The following is a 26,007-nucleotide window of genomic DNA, read 5'->3' as shown; positions in this document are numbered from 1 at the left end:
ATCAAATACCTCCCACCTGACCATTTCAGGTTTCAAGTGGGGAAAGACACACTTCTTCTAATAATTGTCCACAATTTCAGGTCCCTGTTGTCATTAGTTTTCCCAAAAGAAGGAACACTTTAAAATCCCATTATCTAAAAAAACATTTGAGCTAGAGCCTTCAGATCTTTAGTATAAGTATCTGGTACTATGGATCGACTATCAGGAGTATAGCTCACGTTAAATGATGAAACAATGGATGCCTGAAGACCCTGAAATATTTGGATATCTGATCATTGAATCAGATGTGTTTTGCAGGTAGGGGATGGATATTTTGTTTACAGCCTCTCATATAAAAGTCACATAATAAAGGCATCAGTGAGATAGAGTATCTTTAATTTAGCCATCTCAGGCACAAAGCCCTGTCTGGGAGCACAGAAGCTCCACCCACCTGCTGTTCAAACCTTCTGTTTGTGAGTGGCAGCCAATCAGAGGAAGGTTTGGTTGAAGGGAGAGGAGCTTAAGCAGTTTGTTATACCAAGGTCTTGGTTTTTAGAAATGTTTCCTGCATTTTGTTTGGATAGTGTGCCTTTTGTCCCATCTTCCTTGCCTCACTCCCAACAGGCTGCAGCCCTCCCTGAGCCTGGTTCTGCCAGAAGTTTCTTCCTGTTATAGCTGAGTTTTTTTCCCCCCCCTTCGACAAGCTCATGAGGCGTCGTCCGATTGTTTTGGTTTTCTCTCTATTATTTATAGGCCCTTTGTTTGTCAAGAACCTCGAGGTAACTGTTATTGTGATTTGGCACTATCTAAATAAAACAGAACTAAACTAAACACTGCCACTCTAAACAAAACTGCCTCTTTTTCTCCCTTATGGGCCACTCTGAATGTGACATCAGGAACATCTGCTGTGATTTAGTATCACACAGAGACAATAAAAGCTCATCTTGTCCTCAAATGACATTTTATTTCAAATAAGCAGAGCAGATGATTTCTTTCATTCTGTGTCACTGTAGCGGAAGACTGAATGAAGCTCCATATGGTGTCCAAAAAAACCCCCAAACAACAATCATAATTGCTTACTCTTATTTTTGCTGTTTGACTGGATGTCTTGCCTGTCCTTAGAAATAAGTCAGGGATTCAGTGCAAGCTTTGGCAAAAGGGCCGTGAAGCTTTTATCGATTTTGGTAGATTGGTGAAAAGATTCAAATTGGCTGGTAAATTTCCCACATGCATCACAGATTAAATGACATTTTGCGGTCATCAATATGTGGCTCATCAATAGTACATAAAATCGTTTTTGCTGCCTGAAGGCTGCACACACATACACGCAGGTATCTGTTAGTAGAGGTCAGCCTGTTGTTAACCTCAGAATCTGTGGCGCCCAGCTCTGCAGAGCCCTGTCATATCGGTTACCTTATAACATCAACACAGAGCCTGTAATGCCATGTCTGGAAACTGAGGTACATCAAACATATTTGCATGAATTACCCACAGTGCAACACTGATCCTGGGAGTGAAGAGCGATCAAATAACCAGATTATTCTGTTAGATCTGTCACAGTGTGGGCGGCACAGGGAGGCTTTAGTGGCGTCTCCCTCTTAAAAAACACATAAATCCAGTCCCTTTATTGCTCTTTGGTCAAGAGAGCAATCCCTGATTCAGTGGTCTGACATTTCTCCAGAGAGAGCGGTGATTTCTAACTTCAGCAGATGACCTTAGTTGTCTACTTGCCACACTTAATGCCTCATGTCCTTCGTCCCAAACCCTGACTCATGCACCACAAATCTCCTGGCTATTCTTGTCTTCTACCTTACGTTGTCAATTCGCAGCCTCCTCCATTGTCCTGCTCTCCTAAAATAGTCGCTGACTCAGGATTAATACTCATCTACTTAAATATTTATACAATTGAGGAAGCTATTTTCTGGACAAAGTTGGGATCATTTAATGCCCCACGCTGCACATTTCCCCGATTTCTTCTCGTCTGTAATGTAAGCTCTGTGTGGGGAACGAGCTTTGTTTGGTGATTTGCAACATTTATTTTATTCTTTAAGCATCATCCAGGAAGTTTCTGTTCTTTTGACAATCGTGAGGCAAAACAGGCTTTCAAATAAGAGACGAGTGCATTTTAATAAAGAATTAAAGAGACTTTTATTGAGGTTTTATCTGAAGTTAAACTTCCTCACAGGGATATAATTTTGTTGTGGCCCGTGTCCAGGGCATTATCAGATTGGTGATGTCATTTACGGACACAGGGCAGACGCTTGTCTCTGGCTCAGCAGATCTTTGGCTACAGTCTTCTGCTGTCAAACACATTACTTCCATAATCTCTGACCAAACACTCTCAAGTTTAAAGATGTCAAGTGACATCAAGGATGTGCTCGCTAGTATTGACCCACTTCCTGCTTCTTTCTCCTCTTGTTTTGCTAATCTGTGTACGCGAGATATGAGACATACGCTCTATGCATTATACTCGTTACAAGAGACAGATGAGAGAGATGGAAGGTGAACAGAGGAAACTGCCAAACGGTTTGGCTCAGGATCTCATAATAGCTTTTTTCGCCAAGTACCTGAAGTAAAGCGCATGCTTCTCTAATTTCCCCAAAAAATAATATACTGACATGTTCTGGCAGCACCTTTAGAAACCTTCTTGTAGGATGAAGGCTACAGAAAACACAGCATGCAGATAAATCAGCTTTAAAGAGTATGGATCAGGGCATAACTCGAGCACACAGTCACACTAAACAGCCACCTTCTTCTTCTTCCAGCTGCTCTGTTCAGGGGTCGCCACAGCGGATCATCTCCCTCCATCTCCCCCTATCCCCAGCATCCACCTCCTGTCACACCAATCCTCTGCATGTCCTCCTCCATTACATGAATCTCCTTTTCCTGCTTTATCCAAAATATCCTCCTCTGCACATGCCTGAACCACCTCAGCCTCGCCTCTCCAAGGTTTCCTCCAGTTGTTGCTCTAAAAGTGAATCCCAATTTGTTTTTCACTCTTAGCCGTTCTTCTTGTTGTGTGGTTACACTTGTTTCCAATGTTCAGCAATATTTACTATGAAATGAGCCATTTTGAGCAACGTCTCACCAAAGAAAATCTTTATTGAGCTGCAAAACACCTTTAAGCCTTAATATGAAGGTGATGCGGCCAATTATGTATACACGAGCAATATCGTGACGACATCTGTCCACACACTCTTCAAATCTGTTTTTCTTGTTTGGTCTTTTAGTCTGGAATCCAATGGTGGTGCATTATAAGCTCTTTATGTGTGTACATCCATGGAAGCCAGCGTGTCTGAGTTCAGTGAAATTAAGGGGACAAAGCACCAGGAGACAGATGCAGCTGCACACGTTTGCAGCTGGAGACTGTAAAGAATCACTTACATCAATATTAATCTGGGTCAAACCCACAGGGAGCTACTCGAGACGGACAAAAGAGCTGCATGTGGCGCTGGAGCTGCAGGTTCAAGACTCCTGAATAAGTCATCCACACTAGTTAAACCTTGCAGCATTTTCTTGTTACTTGTTGAAAATGTTATCTTTTCTGTGACGTTCTCCTCATATATGGCTTTATGCCCGATTTTGGACGTCAGATGTTTTTTCCTGAAACTGAATTTCTGGATTGTGTTTTGGTCTTTAACTGTGTCAGATTTTTACTTCTGGGTGGTGTGGGAAGTTTATGTATGAATACAAACAAAATGTGACTGTTTCATTGTCACAAACATGCAGCGTGTGACCTAAAATGTCACTCATCACTGAAAATTGGAGCAGAAGAAAACTCAGATTTCAAAGAGCCAAATTAATTCATGAAATAAACAGAAAAGCCATGTTTCCACGAGCCTTTCCAGCCTGTTTTGTATTGTTAGAAATGTGAATGGTGTTCTTTGTGTTTCAGTCGTCTTGCACCACTAACTTTCCAGCTCCTAATAATCTACAGGATGAAAGCAAACAGAATATCTTCAGTGTTGCATTTCTGATTCCTTATTGGTATGTAGACTTAACGGGCTGGGCAATGCATGATGTGTTTTTCATACCTCAGTTCATTAGTGACTGGGCACTTACATAAGTTAGACTGACCTGCTTATTAAATATCATTATGCTGGTAAGAGCACAACATTAGCTAGCTAGCTTGTTTTAAAGCACAAATGTGTATGTGAAGTTATCATATTATTCTTAATATCTTCATTAAATCAATTTATATAGTCATATATATGCTCTTTATCTATTATGTGTTTATGTTATAGTTAAAGTACAAGTTTGATAATCATTTTACTCATTATAAGTTCAATAATGACTAAACTGAAGAGCAGGTGGAAGATTCCCCTCGTCATTTCTCACTGACAGTCTGGCAGCTCAGTCCTTTAGTGTCACACTTTAGGCTTAGCTTTAAACGACTCATGAATGGCAATAAATCCAATTACTTATCATTAGCAGCCTCAGCTGCAGCACTGTCGGCATCAAAACCCTCAAATATCAACGAAAGACGGCGCTCTGAACTAAACCTGTAAACTGCTGCAGCACCGTCACGTTTCTGGGACAATAAGAGACTGTGTTTAGGTATTTAAGGAGCGATGAGATCATGAAGTAACACTGGAAACCTGCTTGAACAGTATTACAGACAAACAGTTTGAGGACTGCTGCAGAGCCGAGTGCTTCTTCCCCAGCGTGCCACCAGCAACCACAGCTACGCATTTAAAGGTTAACGCTCCTTACAGCAGAGAGGGACTGCAGAGTTGTTGTTTTATTGTTACATTTACAGAATACAGCAACTTTAAATTCAACGTTTCAACAGTCATTTCTTTCTTTTTCTTTTAATTAAAACAATCAAAAGACCACCCTCAGAGATGCATCAACATAACCAGGGCTCACCCAGGCTCAGCATTTCACCCCCGTCACAAATGGGGTTTAACAAGGACACGTTTTCAATGTCATCCCCCGGCAAGGCACGCTATAAAGCATTCTGTGTTTAAGGAGAGGGGAGGCTCAGATAGCGACCAGCATGGCTTTAAAAAAAAAGTATTTATTTATATTATCAGCGTTGGAGCTCTGCGGATAAATATAAACAGCGAATGAGTTTACTCTGCACTGTCCGCTGGAGCACGGGGTGTTAGATATGCGCAAATAGCTTCAGCAAATTCTCATTACTGGTGGCTTACAGAGGATGAATATTCTGCATTTCTCAATCTGCCCCCCTCTCACGCTCACCCTCTATCTCAGGAAAGGGTTTGTGTTTGTGACTTTCAGCTAGCTTTGACAGACAAGTTCAGTTTATTCATTATTTCACACAACTGTCAGTTCATGTCAGGAGGAGGAGGTCTCGTGTCAAGAATACGCACATTCAGCATTACACGCACACACATGGACAAGAAGAGCTGGTAAAACACATCCTTTCTCCTGCTGTGTTAATAAAGCTTAACTAGATTAGCTTTTTTTTTTTAATGTGGTGGAATCACCTCATTTTGAATGCACAAATAGCGCTGATATAGTGTCAGGGTTACATTTAGTTTTCGGTTTCTATTTTGGGCTCTGTTGTTTCGTTCTAGCCTCCCTAGTGTTTCCCTGTCTGTGTTTCGCTACCTCTGTGTCGTGTTTCGTGTGAGGCTGCTTGTTTGTGGTTTCAGCGTGTCTCTCTTTATAGTTTTCCCCTGTTGTCTTGTTTTGGTTTTCACTTCCTGTCTCATCCCTTACCTGTTTCCCGTCAGCTGCCTTAAGTTACAGTAGAGAATCTGCAGCATCAAAGCAGAGCGTAAGGTCAATGAAATGTCAGAGGGGTGCACGTCAAAAGCCATGGACTACACTGTTTAGTAGTTTACACAGAGCGCTACACTAAAACTGTGCACACAGAAGTATCTGAAGCAAACGTGCTCTGTTTTTCTTCCTCTTTGTTTCTTGTGGACTCATGTCGCAGCTTTGCTTATTCTTCTAACTGTATTTAGCCAGTTTTCTTTATTCATTTCTTTTTTACTTTTGTCGGTGTTTTTTAAAAGAAATTGTGTTATCTGTGTAATAATGCAGTTATTCTCCACTCGGACCGTCGTGTTGGACACACCTCAAACACTTTATCCTGTGATCGCTTAAAATTAAATTAAATTACATTTCAAAATGAAATATAATGCACTTATGTGGTAATTTTGTTTGCTTTATGGGGTTTTTTTTGTTGTTTTTTGAGCACAGTATGCTAAAGGTGGCTTTTACCCCTGAGCTGCTGCCTCCATTACATTGTACTAGTATAATGGCACTAAAGTTTAATCTATTCTTCTTCTATTCTTGGGGTTTTATTGCATTTACTGTGTTTTGGACCCTGTGATATTTGTTGTGGGTACTGTTAACTCACAAGTCAAACACAGGTAAACCCAGCTTTTGGCATAACAAAGTATTATTTTCTGGTAAATGTATGAGTTGACATTGATGATATGAAGCTGGACCTGGTGATGAAGTCCACACAGGTTTTGGTGGTAATCATCGAATATAAATTGTTGTTTATTTGCTATACGATGCAAAACGCCTCCAAATTATACACATTTGCACTTCCTTTATTACCACTTTTAAAAGTTACATGTTTAATTCTTAATCATTTTTATCTTCTATTCCACGCTCATGATAATAAGAATGATGTTACAGGTGTGTGGGATGAGTTTTGTGCAGCATGGCCCAGGTTGTAATGTAACAGCACTGACATACATCGCAGGGCTCATATGCACCACATTAATATTCATAAATAGAAAACATTTAGTTATTTTTCATTCATTTGTGAGATTTAAAAATAGATTTAAAAAAAAGAAATAAACATGCATCATTTCCATTACCCCAGCATGCTGTCCAAATTGTTGCTGTGTTACTTAAAAAAAGAATTGCCAAAAGAAATAAAGTTCACAGTGATAAACTGCAACAGCTGGTAATTGTAACAACCATCCTGTAGTGTGCTAATGTGCTAAAGTCACAAAAACAATGATAAAAAGTAGCATTTAACAGACTTTTTCTTTTCTCTGAATAAGATGGTTGCATTGGGTGTAAAATCTGTGCCAAATCAAATATGGTGACCGATGGAGAAATAAGGGAGCAGATGGGAGTACTCCTGTTGTGGGTCTAATTTCTCCCGCCTCTGTTATCATGTTCAGAGTTAGCTGCTTTCCTGCCATTTGTAGTTTTTTTAAAAATTGAACTATAAAATTTTTTAGTTTTGCTTAGGTCTAACTATCTCCACCGGTGCCTTCTTTGGTTTCTTGGCCACTAAAGGCTCGCCTATTTTTTAATTTTAAACCCATATCTGTGTCTTGCATCATGCCATCTGCCATTTGTAGCTTCGTAAGAAGCGTCTGCTAAATGAGCTGCTAAAGTTACAGTTAACTGAATTATGCCGTTCTCTGATAACAGCAATTCTGGGAGTGTATTAGCACAAGGCTGGCTGCGACATACTCGGTATAATTCGGTTATTATCATCATAAATGGCAGGTTTGAGCCAGAACAGAGCGGCTGCGATTGATTCATCACACAGAGAGTTTAGAGCCACTACATTTGCGTTGTTTTCTATTCTGATTTTAATCTATATGGATTTAAGAACGCAGCCGTGCCAACTATACTTCTAACAGCAAAAAGACTTCAATCCAAAATCAATCATGACAAAAAGCATCAAAAGAAAAACTTCGTCTCCTCTTTCCTCCCCTCTCCGCCTCTCCGCCTGCTGCCTCCTCCTTTTATTCCTGACAATCTTATTTGCTCCTTTGACACGAGTCATCTGGGCCTGTCAGAGCTGTGGCATAAATCAGTTTTGGTCTGAAATGGATTTCTCAGTAAGAATTGAAAGAAAAACATAATAAAATGCAGTTCTGTAAACTCTCCCTCTACTGCTTGGAGGTCAAACCTTTCCTGCCTCCCCTCCTCCTTTACAGCCGTGCCCTGCCTCCACTCTCCGATAATCCCATCACATTTAAGAGCTCCGTCCAGCCTCTTGCACTCCTTTTGTTTTACACCTCCCTCCATTTGAGCCTGTCCATCACCGTCTGCTGATTCACCCCTTCCTCTAAATGCCCTATCTATAAGGTAGGAGGTAATTCAGAGGAGACGGTACAGTGTGAGAGGTACAGTAGAGGGAGTGCCAGCCATACACCCAACAGCAATGCCACGCCATCTGCAGCTCTGGCACGTTCTCACATTTCTGCTGTGGCCGTCCCTTTAATGGCAGACGTAACCACACAGAGGGAGGAAAAAAACAAACAAAAAAACCTCACCCCATCCCTCCCATTTCTCCTCTTACTCCTCATCATCATCCCCCCTCTATATAGTACAAGTGCACTGTCTGAATATCACATTTCTCCTGTCCAAAGCTCCGAGCAAGTCTTCTTCCATTCCCAGCCTCATATTAACCCCTCTATCCTCTCGTTTCCTCCTGGCTTCATCTCATGCACTCCATCAAGTCCCCTGGTGACGGAGCTGGCAGTAGATGAAAGGGAGGAGTTTTCTCTTCTATTCCGCTTTTGTAAGCAGGCACTGGTTCTTCTCTGGCAGCGTGTTAGAGTGGACTGGTAAAAATCACTCCGTCTGTGGTGTTACACATCGCTGACGTTATGCGAGTGCGGCCCCAAACAGCCCCCATCTGAAGCATGACTGGGCTCAGAGGCTGAGATGTGTTGAGGAAGTGGAGAAAGAACAATCGGTCTTATGACTGCAGCGAAACACAGGCAGCGATTTTTATTTTTGGTCCAGTGGTAACAGATGTTGATGTCACCAGCAGGCTCATTAAAGGCTCGTTAAATTTAATATGAGGTCTGTAATTGCATGTCATGGTTCAAAAGTTCATTTATGGCCACAGTCGGATGTCCCCGAGGCTCTGGGTGCAGGACACATGCTAATACATTTGTCTTTATCAAGCACATTGTAACAAAAAACAACAGTGTAACTGTGTAACGTAGTAACCGCACTTTTCCCCTTCGAGTGTTTGCGAATACTTGATGTTTTACTTTTTTTGGTTTCTATTGGTTCATCATAAATAGGCAGGCAGAAAAATTAGCTAATAAAAAACATCTACCTACTCAAATGGGAGAAAATAAAGCAGGCGGCTGAAAGGCCAGCTGGACTCTCAATGAATGCTCATGTTTCTGCCTGTTTTCTGAATAATATCTAACGCCTTCACTATTTTAACACTGTAGTTGTTGCTGCTACCAGGCTGGACCCCACTTATCTTTCAGAAATGTCTCAATTCTTCATGGCACAGATTCAACAAGGTGCTGGAAACATTCCTGAGATTTTTGGTCAATATTTATGTGACACATCCCAAAGTTGCTCTATTGGATTGAGATCTGGTGACTCACTGTCATGATGAAGAAGCCAGTTTGAGATGATTTGACTTTTGTGACACGGTGTGTTTTCCTGCTGTCAGAAGACGACTGCACGGTGGTCATAGAGAGATGAACAAGGTAAGCAACAAGTGACTGTATGGCTGTTATAGTGATGCCAAAAGCATCCAAACAGTGCACTTACCAGCTTATGGTCAACTGCATCACATTAAAGTAAAGTACTTTACAGTCCAGTGGTGGTCCACAGGTAGCCACGCGCTAGACATTACACAGCTGGTAAGTCACAGCTGAAAAGCAGAGCAACCACAGTGATAGAGAAGAAGTCAGCAACACCAGCAAGGACCTAAGAAGCAACCGAGCAAGACTTGGATTACTGCCAGTGGGACTTTTCCCTGTCAATCCGCAGTTAAACGTTATATCTTGCGAACTGTGACATGAACACAGCACGGTGGTATTTCATCCTCACACTCGAGGCATGACTGAACCGCTGGAGTCCTCCCCTAAATGATAGATGCTAGTGCTGAATGTGTGCACAGTCTCCACCCTTTCCTCTGGAAATTCACCATTTTAGTTTCAACTGCTGCAGCAATTTCAATCTGTAAATCCTGTGCTTGTTGATGTGAAGGTGCCTGTAGAGAATAACAGACGAAACCTGAACTCTGATGTGCACCAGTGTGTGCAAAAGCAATGATGGAGAGCAAGTCTTTGCCAAACTACTCTCACCACCAGGAGGGCTTATAAAGTGCTTGAAGTGTTGATGCAACCAAGTAGTAAAGAAAAAACAATCAATTACTGCGCAGATTAAATCTCAGTTTTAATGAACTCAGATTAGTTTTCCACTTCACAAGAACGTTGTTTAGATCCTCAGGAGGATCCTCACAGACAGACACGCCCCATCCAGGTCTTTGCAGGTATGTTGATTCGTGTCTTTTAATTCTCTGTAAAATGCTCGGCAACATTTACACTGAAACCGAAATTAACGTGTTTTACAAGCCAAAAAAGTTGGTATCCAGGAGAGAGTTCAGGTTTGTTTTTAGTAACAAATCTCCTTCATTGCTAAATGATAAATAACGCAATCAAAATGACGCTGGACTCAAGTTACTTTGCTTGGCATCAAATGAGAAATGTGTCATTATGTTTGCTCTTCTCTTCCCAAGCGTTGACATTTTGTCACATTTTCACAAGGAATGGGGAGTGTGGGAGTTAGCTGAACCCTCCCTTCCCGCCTGTTTTTCAGGGACAAATCAAATGTGTGCGTCTAACCTTACTGCACAAGGAGCTTACTTCTGATTGGATGAGTTTCAACACGGTTAATCATAGTTTTTCTGCTCGTGCATTACTTTTATTTAGTTATCGTCAGAAAAAAATCTGTGAACAGATTATTGGTCCTCCCTCCCTCTGTGTCATTTCATGTGTGTTGTGCTGCTCTTCTTGTTGCTCCGTATGTATTTTCTTTCTCCTGTGATTATTTATGCTGTCTGTGGCTGCTTTCTTGATACCGGCTCTGCTTGGACTGAGCTATTCTGTATATTTTTTAATTTCGCTTGCAAATCAAGTAGTTTACAAAGTATTATTATTTCTTTTTACTGAAATGAATCAGCTCTACAGTGTTAGCTGGTAGATAGACCAGTTTGTAGCACTTTTATACTCCGGGTGAGCACTCAAAGTGCTCTGTACTACAAACCTCACTCATGAAAGCAATTATCTATGTCTAAGTGCTTTCTATCTGCATTCACACTCCAAAGAAAGCATCAGGAGCAAATTGAGGTTTAGTGTCTTGTCCAAGGATACTTTGGCATGCAGACTTGGAGCAGGCAGATATTGAACCACCAACTTTCCAATTAGCTGGCGACCTTAGCCACAGCCACCCCCATCACTAACTTTGCGCTTATATCCTCTTAAAGTTATATTAAATATGAGTTATTTCTTTCTATAAAGGAAATTATAACTTAACTACGTTTATTTGGTTTGGCTGGCCAGCAAAGCAGGCCTTCACAAAAACACTTAGTGCGCTTGCTGTCCTATCAGCAAATATCTTCTGAGGAATAAAGTTTCCAGCACAACAACAACAACAACAACAATAATAATAATGATAATAATAATAATAATAATAATAATAATACCAATTTCTTGCCTGTTCTGTTGAAAAACAGTTTGTTTTCCTTCCTTTAACATTTTTTTTAATGTGACGAGTGGGTGGAAATTTCTGGATCTTCAACACAGCAAGCGAAGTGGCTGTGAGCCGCAGCAGTTGAATAAAAAGGTGGCCGGTGTTATGAAACAAACAATTTCACTCGTCCCCTCCTGCTGCGTTCCTCCCAAGGCTGTGACTTATGACTCACTCTCAGATCGAGCCAGTCAGGAGGAACAAAGGGAGATTTCAGGCAGAGATCTGAGAGCGAGCAGGAGTTAATGAAAAGTCAGGCCGAGCTCTCTCACAACAGGATCAGACCATAACGCTCCCTGTTTTGTTCTCTGTGCACTTACATGTGGACATTTGGACTGATTTAAAAATGACTAGAGCTTCTAAACTGCAGCCGCTTTTAGAAAACTGCTATTCCTGCTGTCAGAAGTGCCCCTACGTGATCGATATCAGGAAAAAAAGAAAAAAGAGCAAACAAACTGCAGTCACATCTGCTATTTCTGTATGTGCCTCACAGTGTTTGTGGTGGGTGGATGGATGGATGGATGGATGGATGGATGGATGGATGGATGGATGGATGGATGGATGGATGGATGGCTGAGGCGGGCTGGCAGGCAGTCTGCCTCTGGCCAGCATGCTGCACCACTGTAAACTGTGACAGATTCAGACGTTGGTGGAGGAAGTAGTGTAACCAATTTAGATATGGCCCTACAGGGATACACAGACTTTGGGTCTCCTTAACAAGGCCAGCAAATAGGACATTTGTCATCAGAATCAGGTGATCTTACTCTTGGCGCCGATATTTCTCTAAAGCACATTCATCATCCCCCCCTTTCCCCTTGTTTTGTCTACTTAAATCTTTACACCAGGTAGGAACAAACACTAAAATAAAAAGATGTTTTTTCCTGCCATTTTAAGTCTGATTAATTGTATTACAGCAGATTTGGCCATATTATTAGATAATATGTTAGGTCCTAGATCATTATTAGATAATTATTATGGGATAATCTTTTTACACATGTAAATAAGTTTTATACCTTTTAAAATAAAAAAATCTCTACAAATACACAACATTTTATCTAAATTTATAATAACTGGGTTTTTTTATCATCCGGTAAAAATACAGAAAAAATCTATGTTTTTACTGAATGGTATAAATTTTGTATTTTAAAAATAGAAATGTATTGTCCTTTAAAAATACTGATTTTTTTGTGTTTTAATTCCAGAACTACAGTTAATAGTTACAGTTTTTACTGCATTTTTGTGAATCCTCACAAATGAGGTGCTTAAAACCAGAGAATATTTAAGTTGAGTCGGGCAGCTCTGATCTTTCCTGCTCCGTCTTCATCCCTCTTGGTGATATGGGTTTTTCTATTTTTCATCACTTCTGTTTTTCCACACTTTGAAAACCACTTTGAAAAAGGCAGGAAGAGTTGCAGCAGGGCCCCCGCAGAGCACGGCAGAAATGATTTTGTCAGATATGAAGGCATGAAAGGAGTAAATGGGGTGAAGGTGGTTTGCAAAGTGGCTTGCAGATAGACAGCAACTTGGGGAATGCTAAAACAGCAAGATTAAATAGTGCATCCTGCGTGAGATTTACTAGCTGATTACTTACTAAGTATCAGCTGATGTGCGGGGACTGCAGCCGAGAGTGACTTCTAACACTGTGACGGGCTTCATGGTCGGTGTGAAGTTCATTTTATCTGTTATAAACAGCTGGGTAGTTTAATCCATGAGAATATGTCACGTTTCATTAAGGATCAACCACAATCATGTTTCCTTTGGAATATATTCATTTTAAAGTATCTTTAGATGTCGAATGAAGGCAGTGGAATAACATTTCCCTGTGAAATATACTTTAATTCAGAGCTTGAGTAAATGTATTTATTCCCTTTCCTTTCATGGATAAAATATCATGGCAACAGGAAATGTTTACCCTCATCACATCAAAGCTAAGGTCTTAAAAAAGACACACATATCAATTCATGAATGTACACACGCACACACAAATACACCAACGCATTCAGCGCAGTAAGATTCAGCAATGTCAGCAACGGCTACAGCAAGAACGGCAGGACAAGCAGCACACACACACACACACACACACACACACACACACACACACACACACACACACACACACACACACACACACACACACACACACCTTACCAGCTGCAGTTCTTCAGGCCTGTGCAGCAGAGACAAACCCACACACGCTTGTGTACATGCACGAACACCCGGTACATACACTCACACACAAATGCTGACACGCAATCGCTCGCACACGTGTGACTGGCTCCACTTGCTTGTTGCTCTCCTGTCATACGTCAGAACCAAAGACAGCCGGCCAATCAAATGACAGCTCCTCACTTATAACCACGGTGACCACTGTCTGCCCAGCAAAACTCTGGGTAACCAGGTAGAAGTGCCTTTTTTTCACTCAATAAGTGAGTCATAATTTAAGTCATGTTTAGGTGCTTTTGTCTTTTTAAAGCTGAGAACTGACTTTCACATTTTCCGAAGGCTTTTACACAAACAACAAGGAGGCCGGAATAAGAATAATTACACAGAGATTACTACTGACCGCTGCTATTGGATCTGTATTGCTGTTTTGTTTATCTCATTTTCAGTTTTTCAGAAAACAAATAACAAATTAGTCTCATTAACAACCTGTGTAACCAAAGATTGATGTCACACAAATACTACTACTACACATCACTGAGTCATGATGCTGCACTCTTCCTTCCCTGCAAACTTCAACATCATCTCCCTCGTTAAACCTGGGCACAGAGCGAAGATAAAAACTGAACCGCAGACGGACCTGTTTATGTTGTTTCTACAAAGAATAGAGGTTGGGTCACTTACAAAGTGAGAAATATAAAGTGGATTATTGCAGAGAAGCCATCGAATGCCCTGCGACAGACTGGCAACCTGTCCAGCTAACAGCCCGCAATCCTGAATTGGATAAGCAGAAGGGAATGGATGGATTACATTAAATAAGTCTTATTACTCTGTTAAGCATTGGTGATACTAAATAGGCTGTAGGTGTGAACGCTTGTCGACCTATCCAGAATATACCCCACCTTTTGACCTATGACAGCTGGAATAGGCTCTCCCAGAACCCTGAATTAGATAACCTGAAAAACCGGATGGATGGATGTATTGACATTCTTTCTACCAGGAAAGTTTGTAAATTTGTGTTTTGTTGTACTCTAATCAATAAAGATATTGTAGAAAATAATTCTTGAACTAAAAAGTTCTCTTAATAGATTCTAAGAGGATGTCTAGGCGATGTTGAAGGTGTATCTTGAAACTGAGTCATGGTTCAGTTTGGAACTATTTTTCCAAACAGGACCAGACTTAAAGAAAAGACGGCGAGCCCACACGTATTAAACAGGTTCCTTGCCATAAATACCTGCACTACAGATACACTTCCACATACAGCCTTTCTCTGCTGTAAATAGATTTTCGAAGGGAGATTAATCCACATCTTAACATTTAATCTTAGCTGGGAAAAGATAATGCCCAGGTTATTGCTCATCTTCAGGACGCAGAAGCAGAACCAAGTAACAGACGAAAGGCAGGAAGTATTCTAGAGATTTCTTCTTTCCAGCATTACTGAGGTTTTGTGTTAAATTCTGGGTTGGTGAATGTGGCGTGGCATAATATAGAGCATATATCTTCAGTTATATCATCATGACTGCAGATATCAGCAGGAAAATGAAAGTAAATGTATTTTATAGCCTAATCGATCCATACGCACATCATGATGCACCTTATTGGAGTAAGTGGCTTACTACAGAGTGTGCACTGTTGTCAGCACTTTAAACTGATTAAACCATGGCATGCTCCCCTTTTTTCATAGGCACTCTTTTTTTCTTTTTCTTTTCTTTTAAATAAACATGCACAGTAAGCAATGAGTGTCTGAGATCTCAGTTTATCGATTCATCCTATAGGAGGCCGTGAAAGAGTGAACAAGGGGTGATTACAGGCAGTGATGGCACAGCGAGGTTGTGGTGGCATGTCTTTGTGGTACAAGCCTGCGAGTGCGCATGTGCACACACACACACACACACAGCAGTGACGGGAATGGGAGTAGTGTTATTACAACAACAACAGGGAAAAGACCCAGTGATGGTTGCCATGGTAAATATGGCCTCCTGTCACCTGCTACCACTCTTCCTCCTCATCCTCTTCCCTCGTTTTTGTTCTCTCTGCTATTTGTACCTTTTTCCTTTTTCTCACCACATCTCCTGTTTCCTCTTAATTCTCATTTTGCCCTTCCTTCCTTCCTTCCTTCCTTCCTTCGTTTCTTCCTTTATTCGTTTGTTCTCCCTCCCCCTCTTCTCAGTCCCTCCCCCATCCTTCCCTTCATGCCACAGTGGCCTTCCTACAGGCTCCAGACAGGCCTTGAACGACAAGCAGAACAAGCGACCTTCAGTGCATCATGGCATGTGTAGCGGGCAGCGCCTGGGACAGCAGCGAGACACACCAGCACAGCAGTCCAGAATCACAGGTGAAAGGTGAGTTATAGGTGATTTGATATAACTGCTGTAGTGCCTTTGTGCAACATTAATCACTATCATCATAAATCCCTCTAAATGTGACCATTTATCACAATCTTCTGTTCACACTGAATACCAGAGTCACAGTTTTTCCAACAAAAGCCTGGCTATAAGCTGATAATTCATGTGTTCATTCAGTTTCCATTGTTGTAACACACTGCTTTGCTTTTATTCACATCCAAGTACCCAAGATAATCAGTAACAGTTATCACTGAGGTTCACTGGTAATCTTATAGCATATAACTGTGACTATGTCTGTCTCACTATATATGACCATAAGCGCCTAAAAGAACAAACAAGTAAGTTTGTCACAGTGTCCATGTACTGACAATAGCCATAATATTTAAACATGAAGTACCAATAATAAACATGCTATACAACACAAAGCAATGTGTTATTTTTTATGTGTGTAATGTGTTTAATTCAGTAGATAATGAATTGCTGCTGAACAAGATTATTGGTTATGGACCTTACAATGTTAACCGAATTATAATCCACCTTGTAAGTCAAACTATGTCTATGCAGATGATCGTAAATCTGCTTTTTTTTTAGCTAACAAAGGGATCCCACAGGGTTTTGGGATAAATTTTGTTTTTTATTTTATTCGTTTTATTCTACTTTTTATAAATGACTTTGGTAGAGACAATACTGCAAAACTACATCTTTATGCTGATGATACTGTCATTTACCTACATACTCCCTCTGTAAGACAGACAGTGCAACCTCAGACTGCAACTTCACCCATTTCAGTCTGTATATGTAAACTATAAAGTTTTTGTCTTCTGAAAAACTCACCAACAAGGTTTTGATGGTTTATAGTACTGTTACATCAAAGAGTTCATGCAAACACATGTTTGGATACGTACAGATGACAAGTTCAATGTAGCTGAGAGTGAAGATTGGTTTTACTTTGTTTATATGAAAAATCTTGTGATCGACAATGGTGATACAATGCATATACACATACACACCTTTTCAGCTTTGAGTCTTGATTCAGTGCAACTCTACACTTTATTACAGGCACAAACTCTGACTCACAGCTGCTTTCTTTGTGATTTGATGTGCTAGCCATCACTAACCACTGTTGGATAACAGCACTGGTATTTTCAGTCTATTTTCAGTTAACCTTTGCACCTCTCTCTGTCCCAGAACCAGCTGCACACCTCTAAGTGCTTGCTTTGGGGAATTCTAAGAAATCTGATAAACAAAATTTTCACACCATTAAGCTTAGAAATGGAATCTAAAATTAAACATGCTCATGTGGAAAACCAAGGACATCCTGTGATTGAGTAACTTGTATTCATATTCAGAACCACCCTTAGCAGCAAAGTCATATAGAAAACTATTTCATCACTCTTACACCATTTACAGTTTCTCTGAACATTACACGGTCTTACTTTGGAGAGAATTTTTTGGGATGTCTGCTTGTTGGAAGATTTTGGCATTATGTTAACACACAAATGAGTGCTCCAGACCAGCAAACTGCCCAAACCTCTGCTTTTATAGTGATGCTCACACTTACTGACAATCAGTTAATCAAATGTAGAAAAACTGTGAATTTTCTTGTGAAAACTTTTTACCTTTTTTTTTTTCAAAGGACTGTATCTATTATTGAATTTAAAAGCATCATAAGGAATGCAGGATAGGAAATGTGGATGATTTTCTTGAGAGGCCACTAGCATGTTTTGTTGTGGGTAATTGTATACTGTATACATAATAATGCTGTGGCTCCTGTATTTTATGTTGTAGTTGTTAAGTTTTTAATATGTTTTGAGTTTATGACTTCTACCTTGTTCAAGTCTCCCTTGAAAACGTCAGTCTCAGTGGGGCTTTCTGATTAAATTATGGTAAATACACAACTAATATTTAAAGTAATTGTGCAAATGTGTGTCTTGTTTTTGTTTTTTTTGTTTTGGACAGTTATAATTACACTCTTACCACCTCTGTGTACTTGTTTTTTTCAGTACAATTAATTTCTCGAAACAATATAACAAAACAACGACAATAATTAAAATGATGTGTGAACTTCATTATTATTCATTATTTTTTCCATCGCTTTCAATTTTATTCTGAATTATTTTGATCACTAAAACCTTGAAGTGAAACTCTCACATTGTTGAAGCTCTGATGTCTACTTTTATTCATGATTGTGCATAATTGCACAACTAGAAACAATGATGTAACAGTCTGTGTCGAGATAAGGGGACTATAACAATGAACAATGAGCTTCTTCTCAGTTGTTCTTTTCTGGTATATTATAAATGAAATTACTGAGGATTAACATTGAAAGCAGCTGTTATGTGAAGCTCTGTTAACCCTGTTGTAACTCCCTCCACACTTGGAGCCATTAAACTTGCAGCCTTACATCACCCCAACAGTGTGGTGAACTTGCCTCATACATAAATAATGGTAACATGTCCTAAAACATGAAGCCTGGTTGTATTTATGGCCCGGATGTTTTTCTTTTTTCTTACAGGTACACATGTAAAAATAAACAACCCACGTGAAAGGCTGTTTGAGAGCATGTAACTGGCAGAGAGGTGAACTATTTTAGCCCACACGGTGAAATTTCTCTGGCTGGCAAATGACCTCACCGGAATAAATAAACGCACCAATGGTCAAACAGCGTGCAGCCACTTTTGTATGTGCAATTAAAAAACGTACAAACAAACACCATCCATGCTCCATTTCAGCACCAGTGTTGTTTCGCCCGCCTCTGCTGATCAGCACCTGGAGACACAACTGCACCCCGGAGCTTGTGTGAACCCGGTGAACCGGAACCAATAATGGTGTCAGCACTACTTGGAGAATAGTAGGGGTCTGGGTGTTTCTGAGTTTTAGTGTGTTTGTGGTCGTGTCACCTGTCAGGCTGTCGTAGCACTCGATCTCGGTGCTCTCCACGGCTCTCCTCTGCTCCTCGGTCAGCTTGGCCGCGGCTTGGCTGAGCAGGTTGACCTCGGAGCCCGTAGTGCCGTCCACGACATGAACCCCTTTGAGCTGCAGCAGCGCCCGGTGGTACTTGCCTATCGCTTCCCGGAACTTCTTCTCCTTGTAGCAGCGATGGCCCTCCGCCTTGAACTCGATGGCTTTCTGGATCTTCGAGTCCATCTCCATTTCAGCTGAGCCGGCTCGATACCCCCCTCCTCCGTCTCCTCCGGCGGCCGCTGCCAGGCTCCGACCGCCGGTCTCCGGGTAGCTTTTCAGGCTCTTTATCTGGTGCTGTTTGGCTTCCATGTCTCTCAGTGAAAGCGGCTGGAGCGGGCCATGGTGCTCGGACACGAAGGTGTGCTTTGTTGGGGAGGACCGGAGCAGCGTGCTGTGCATAAAGGATGCAGGACGGAGCGGCGAAGGAGGCAGGGCAGGCGGCACCGGAGACACGACGAGCCGAGGGAAAAATGGGCTTTCAGGCGCGTCTGCCGTGTGCAGCACTTACAGAAAAAAACGAGAAATAACCCGGAGAACGTCAGCAGATACAGAAAAAAGACGCATTACATCACCAGAGCTGGCAGAAACATCCTGAATCTCTCCTAGCGTCGACCGCAAACCATCCCTCGCTGCTGGAGCTCTCGCGGAAGGATGCTCGGGTGGATTTGTATGGTAGCAACCTCAGAGGCACGCGCAGCTTCAGCACCACAGATAGCGCACACACGACAGCCCCTACCGCGCAGCATTGTGGGAAAAAAAGAGAAGTCGTGAGGCGTTGCTGCAGTTCGGATTTTACATGGAGAAAAATGGAGAAGAAAGAAAAAAGAGAAAATGTGGAAATATTCAGACATAATCGATTATTTCTTAGTGTGATGTGGCACATTAAAATCAACCATAACAACTGCATGAACCGCAAAGTAGATGCTTTTATCAGTCAGTAATAAACAACAACTTAGTTGCATGTTTATTTATTTTAAACACTATTCGGCAAAAGATTTAAACAGATAGCCTTATAAACTATCTACTCTTAGGCCCGAGGCTCGTTCTTCAAGGGTCAATTAATAATACGATTGGAAGTGATCAGTCCTCACAATAAAATCCAGCTTTTACTATAACTATTGTTCCTGTAATCGTTTCAGGACCAAGCGGAGCGCCTGATGACTTCAGCTGATAAGGTTTTCAAGGAGATGGAGACGAACGGCAGGAGGCTGAGGGAGAAGGAGGGAGAGAGCGACCTCAAGGGGACAAAGTGTCAATTACACTTAGTTTGATGTGACGTGTGGTTAACCTAGAAGTCAGCAGTCAGCCTCAGAGGCATGTCTGCAAGAGTAAGTAAAAAAAAAAAACCCCACACACCATCTTCTCCACAGAGCAGGAGTAAGCATCCACAGCACACCCTGTAGCGCTCCTCGAACTCCTGCTTATTGGAAAGAAGGGCAGCACCTGAGGCACGACAGCTCTCACGGTTGCCAAACAATCAAGTTTATTACAGTTAACTAAAGATGAAATGAGTGTTCTGTTTGTGTTGTAATAACTGACAAACAATTCACACTTCACTTTTATTAAACCAAGACGCTCACTTTTATGTAGTTTCACTTCACGAGGTACATCTATTCAATGACTCATTAGTACAAATATCTAATCAGTGAATCAGGTAGCAGCAACTCATAGCATTTAGGCATGTAGACATGGTCCAGATGACCTGCTGAAGTTCAAGCTGAGCATCAGAATGAGGAAAAAAGGTCTGACAACAACAACCACGCCACATTCAACTGACTTTGAACGTGGCGTTGTTGCTATCAGAAGTCAGAGGAAAATAGCCAGGCTACTTTTTAGACCAGGAAACGTTTCCTAGTCTAAGGAGTTGTAATTTTTGCTGCGACATTCCGACGGTAGAGTGAGAATTTCGATCCTTCCTGCCAGGTATTGATGGTTCAGGCTGCTGCCGGTGTAATGGTGTGGGGGTTATTTGTTTTGGCACATTTTGTTCTCCTTAGTACCAACTGAGCATAATTTAATGCTGCAACCTACTTGAGTATTCTAGCTGACCATGTCCATCCCTTTATAACCACAGTGTACCATCTTCTGATGGCTGCTTGTCACATACTGACAGCTCCAGTTAAAGGCAATTTTATATCAAACATTTTTAACAAGACACGGTGTGCAGTATCCTCCATGTATCAGTGTCTAAAACATTCATCTGTGTTTTTTCCACAGTGTCACAGCAGATCACACTTTCATTGGCTGCCTGTAAATCTTTACAAGTGGTTAGAAGTTATTTGATTGATAGTCTAAACTACCAGAACGAACAACAATGAAGTAAATAAAAATCAGGAGAGAAAATTGCTGCTAAAGATTTAAAATGAAGAAGTCTAATATTTATCTTGCTCTAATTTTAAATGTTATATGCTCAACTTCACCATTTTTAATATGTAAAATATGTATGTATGGATCAGTGGAAACATCATCGGTTTCCCAAACAGACCAGCAGCTGGCTAATCAGCTTATATTCAGTGAAGTTGAACCCTTTTCTTGCTGTATGTCCTTTTGAGGAGCGGATGCTTACTTTGATGAAAACACCTTCAATAACTGAGACCACATCCTCGAAAACGATGAGCGAAGTGAGATGAGGATGTATGAACTGGTGCTGCGGTAGATCCCCATGTTCTAACGAGAAGTGAACGAAGGAAGGGAGGAGGAGAGAAGAGGAGAAGAGAGGGAAAAGGGGGGAGCATGGAAATAAGAAAGAGAAACCCACACATCTGACACCTTTTCATCATTTAATTTTTTTTTTCCAAGCACATTTTTCCATCATACCTTGAAAAAGAAAACATGACATTTCACGGTGTGTTTTCCAGATATTAATTCTTTAAACACAGGGAAAGAAATCCTAAGCATTTTAAAATATTTACAATGTAACGAAGCTCTGGCATGAAGTCTGACAGACAAAAACTGTACATCAGGAGTAATGAGCAACACTGGTTTGAGTGGACTACATCGAGCTGGGCCCGATGGCATCGCTGAATTCCTTTTGTAAGGATACGTCATGATACAAGAACGTCCACATAGAAAAATATGTGTGTGTGAAGTCTAACAAATCTATACATTGCATAAAAACAACAGAAATATTCTAGTGAGTCGGCTTTCAAGTAGGTGGTTATAGAAAACGTTCAGTACTACGATAGAAAAGGTGCCTTTAGTTCGAAGGTGTCAACTTCTACTCCACAAAGCACAGAAGAGGAGGAGGAGGTGCATTGCTTTCCAAAGATTCAAGTGTTCATCGAGGTTGTTTTGTTTAATAGTTTGAATTTTTTCCTTTCCCCTCTCACAAGTTCGGGGTCTGAGTTCAGAAGCTTGTTATCGACACTTTTCATACTTTGAAAAGGAGGTAATTCTTAGGTGAAGGTTAGAAGATTAACTTTAACTTATCCTCTCCTTACTAGTCTGACTGCTGTCCTGTGTATTCAACTTAAAAATAAAAAAAAAAATAAAACAAAAATCTGTACATTTTACATGTTCAGGCAAATATCAATAAAACACTTACATAATTATTCTTGGAGAAACAACATTATCTACAGCCTCACTATTCATTCAGGGGCATTCAGGGAGTGTAGACAGCAGCAGCATCCTCGTGTGGGGTGTGGTGGGGGTAGCGTATGTCAAGCTCATGCTTTAAGCTAACAAATGCAGACCATAAATCCTTAAATAATAGGTTTGGACACTAAACGGTAAACATTTTTCCAATGGCAGCAAGAATAATGAGTTTAATGTAAATGATAATCTTTGTCATTTATCCAAACACAAAAACAAAACAAAAAATATTGCAGCAAGATAAATCCTAAAAGTTGGCGATACAAACTTTAAAAAGAGTGTAAAGAAATAGTATTTTTTGGGTGGTGGTGGGGTGAGTGTGTTAGGTTCTCTTACTGCCCAGTCTCTTGAAAACACTGATAGCTTTAACGTCCATCTGGGCCCCCGCGGACTCTCCTCCCATTCCAGCTCCTCCGGTGCTGCTGCTCACCTTGGAGCTTGCTACAGTCGTCCTCTCCTGGGCTCGGGATCTGGTGCTGGTCACTCTGTTGTCCTGTGTGTCAGCGGGTGTCTGCGACACACTGGTGTTTGAGTGTGTTGCGGGGGGCTTGCCCAGTCTCTGAAGAACACTAATCTTAGCAGGGGGGAGACCATTCGGGGAAGGTGAGGAGGAGGTGGGTGTATCAGAGGGAGGTAGTTTGAATTTGCCGCCGAGGCGCCGCAGGGTGATGGGGGGCGCTTTTATCGCAGACTCTTTCTTCTGGAGAGAAGGGGGTTTCTTGAGGACGCCAGCATACTGGAGGACAGAGCCTTCTCCATCGCTGTCGTCCTCGTTTTCACCTGCGTTTCCAGCTCTCGGCTCGTCTGCAGCTTCTTCCCCTCTGTCGAGGCGGCTGAACACGCCGGTCGGCTGCAAAAATATGAGCGCTATGAGCACAGAACTCATCTTTAAGATGCAGAACGCTGTTAATGTACATCGACAGGTCTCACCTTGCTACCGCCTGTTGTCGTGTCCGCCTTCGATTCAGCTCCGAGTCTCGCAAACACAGACGTGCGTTTCAAAACTTCATGAAGAGAAGAGCAAATAAGCAAAATAAATATTTTTTTTCCAACAAAACTAATCAGCAAAAAAGTAAAGAAGCTCTGCAACATACAGATTACAGTGGAAGAGAGAAGGTGAAGAAATATTTGTCAGTACCACCGCTCTGTAGTTGTTCTTTAAAGTCTGTTAGTTTACCTTTGCTCAGTTTCTGTTATTCTGCCATGAATTTGTATTGAGCGTTGTTATAGTCGGTGTATGACTTATTCAATTGTGCAAAATGTAGCCTATGTGCTTCTGAATGTTTACACAAAAGATTAAAAATTACATGTTGGAAATTTTGACAGTATTCTCCATACATGTAATATGTTGAGAATTTTTGCTTTTATTTTGAAAACTCTAACTAAAGTCACACTGATTAGACTGAAACAAACATTTGATTTGTTTTTTCTTACCTACAACAATGTAAATGTAAATTTTAACAGTATCTGTATCTGCCTAGAAAAATATTTTTGATCAACTCCTGTTGTTTTAAGTCAGCTAAAAAAAACCTCTTTTACTTTAATTGCTAACATGACAAACCAGTTAAAGCTGGGATAGGCAGTAAACACTGGCAAACATCCCAAGTTAACTTAAGTGGTGTGAAAGGAAACAATAGACTTCTTCTGTTTTCAGACTCTGAAGCCTTTCTTTGAAAGGGCGTTCCTGTTGGCTGTGTGGCCATATCGCTTCAGGTGGTGGAAAGCTTGATTCAGTGGTGGTAAATCCCACAGGAAGCATTTGCAACAACTGTAAACGCCGCAAAGTAACTGAACCAGACAAAAAAAGCTGCCTCAAAAAAGGCATTGAAACGTGTGCCAACACTGACCTGGTCTTGTCACAGAAAGGAGTTACACCCAATTGCTAATAATTACTCCATCTGGAGTACACCATTCTTCTAAGCTGCAAACTTGATTTTCCGGTGAGTTCAATGGGCTGCGGTGGTTTGTTAGATTGTGTCGGTACATTTATCATGAAAGCATGATTTTCACTGCAGCTTTTACAGGTATAAAAGTGACATTTCCTTCATAAATTTAGAGAAAATGTGTTGAAGCTGAATGACTGATCTGTAACACAATCCAAATGCAAGCTCATGCCAGGGAGGAAAAATCAGAAGAGCAAAAATAAGTAAAATTTGGTTAATGTGAGACAAACGGGGGGAAAAAAAGAAGTGTGAGGGGGAATTTTATTGGCAGAATGAGCAGGATTAGTAAAAACAACGGCAGACGGTGAGGGTCAAACAGACTCTGATCATCAGCACCTGATCAATAGTTGTAATTTTTAGGAGGGAGACTCATTAGAGCTTCAGGTTTGATTAGTTGTTGTGAGTAACGCGTTAGTTAGGCGAGCTGTTGGTGAGGCCACCTCTCATCAGGCCTACCTTTCTTGGCCTGCTGGGCCAGGATTCGGCGTGTGCGAGGAGTGGTGCCCTTGGGCATGTTGATGATGTACTTGCCTTCCATCTCAGCTGTTACGCGGCGACGCTTCACTACAGGCAGACCGTTCCCCTCGTCAGCTGGTTGGCGTATAACTGACAACAAATTGTGGAGCACATAAGGAACAAACATGAGTAAAAAGAGGGCTTTCCTGGCTTCAGGGAAACAGGAAACAGGGGACGGATGGGGTGAAACACAACATACGTTTATTTAATCTACCTGCTTTGTTACTCTTGTTTGCTTGCGTGTTGGACACTGTGACGGAGAGGCGGTTGTCAGGCCGGCGGGCTGGCGTGGCTGGTGGAGAGTCATGGCTCAAAGCATTGGCTATCATGCGTGTCGCAGCTGAGGAACAAAATAAAAGATTGTTACAATCTTACTTCTTAAGTCTATACGCTTTATTTTGTACCAAAGAGGTGAAAGACGGATGGGATTCACACTTCCACAAAACATTAAAAGAGTAACCAGAAAAATGTGCAGTTCAGAGGGAGATGAATACTAATTTAAGAAAATCTTAATAAATGAGGCGCCGCGTATGGATGCCCTGGTGCTTCAGTGCGTTACTTCTGTTTTGTTTTTGTGCATAACTTCTGTGTCTGGGCACTCCTCTGGATATTCTTACACCAGAGAAGAGCTTCTTAACTACAGGACTACAACACCTGTGGATTTATTTCCAATATTTGTCGCATCTGCGGCAGATTTACTGCAGACTCTGATCAGGAAAGTGAGACGCCGAAAGAGAGGAAAGCGAGCTGGCGCACTCGTGCGTCTGAGGAGACGCGGACTGCGAACTGCTCTTCCTGGGATCTTCCTTTCCAATGTACGCTCACTCAGCAATAAGATAGACGAGCTGGCCCTGATGAGAAGCATGAACAGAGACTTTGCCTCCTCCTGTGTCTTATGTTTTACGGAGTCGTGGCTCTGCGAGGACATCCTGCGCGCTCAAGCTGGAGGGCTTTCATCTGCTGCGCGCGGACCGGCAGGCCTCTCTCTCTGGTAAGACCAAAGGTGGAGGTGTCTGCTTCTACATTAATAGTGGCTGGTGCACAGATGT

General features: G+C 41.4%; 2 protein-coding genes across 3 annotated transcripts in view; both read right to left on the bottom strand.

Annotated features, from left to right (window-relative positions):
* Window positions 1-19,639, bottom strand: part of ttc9b (tetratricopeptide repeat domain 9B) — a 33,920-nt gene extending 14,281 nt beyond the window's left edge. Inside the window, exon 1 of the mRNA XM_005742127.1 lies at window positions 18,845-19,639. Coding sequence (XP_005742184.1) covers window positions 18,845-19,307 — 463 coding nt within the window. The 5' untranslated portion in view covers window positions 19,308-19,639. The remainder of the gene's footprint in view (window positions 1-18,844) is intronic.
* Window positions 19,640-21,707: 2,068 nt separating this feature from the next.
* cunh19orf47 (chromosome unknown C19orf47 homolog) overlaps window positions 21,708-26,007 on the bottom strand; it is a 13,659-nt gene continuing 9,359 nt past the window's right edge. Inside the window, exons 5-8 of one of the 2 annotated variants that reach the window (XM_013913149.1) lie at window positions 25,173-25,298; window positions 24,899-25,048; window positions 23,430-23,503; window positions 21,708-23,349 (exon numbers count right to left, since the gene is read on the bottom strand). In XM_013913149.1, coding sequence (XP_013768603.1) covers window positions 22,822-23,349; window positions 23,430-23,503; window positions 24,899-25,048; window positions 25,173-25,298 — 878 coding nt within the window. In that variant the 3' untranslated portion in view covers window positions 21,708-22,821. The remainder of the gene's footprint in view (window positions 23,350-23,429; window positions 23,504-24,898; window positions 25,049-25,172; window positions 25,299-26,007) is intronic. The other variant, XM_005742126.1, reaches the window with a different exon arrangement.

This window comes from Pundamilia nyererei, unplaced genomic scaffold, assembly GCF_000239375.1.
Source record: "Pundamilia nyererei isolate P.nyererei 1_Seehausen unplaced genomic scaffold, PunNye1.0 scaffold00117, whole genome shotgun sequence".
NCBI lineage: Eukaryota > Metazoa > Chordata > Actinopteri > Cichliformes > Cichlidae > Pundamilia > Pundamilia nyererei.
Note: the sequence above shows the minus strand (reverse complement) of the source record. Positions and strands in the feature narration are given on the sequence as shown.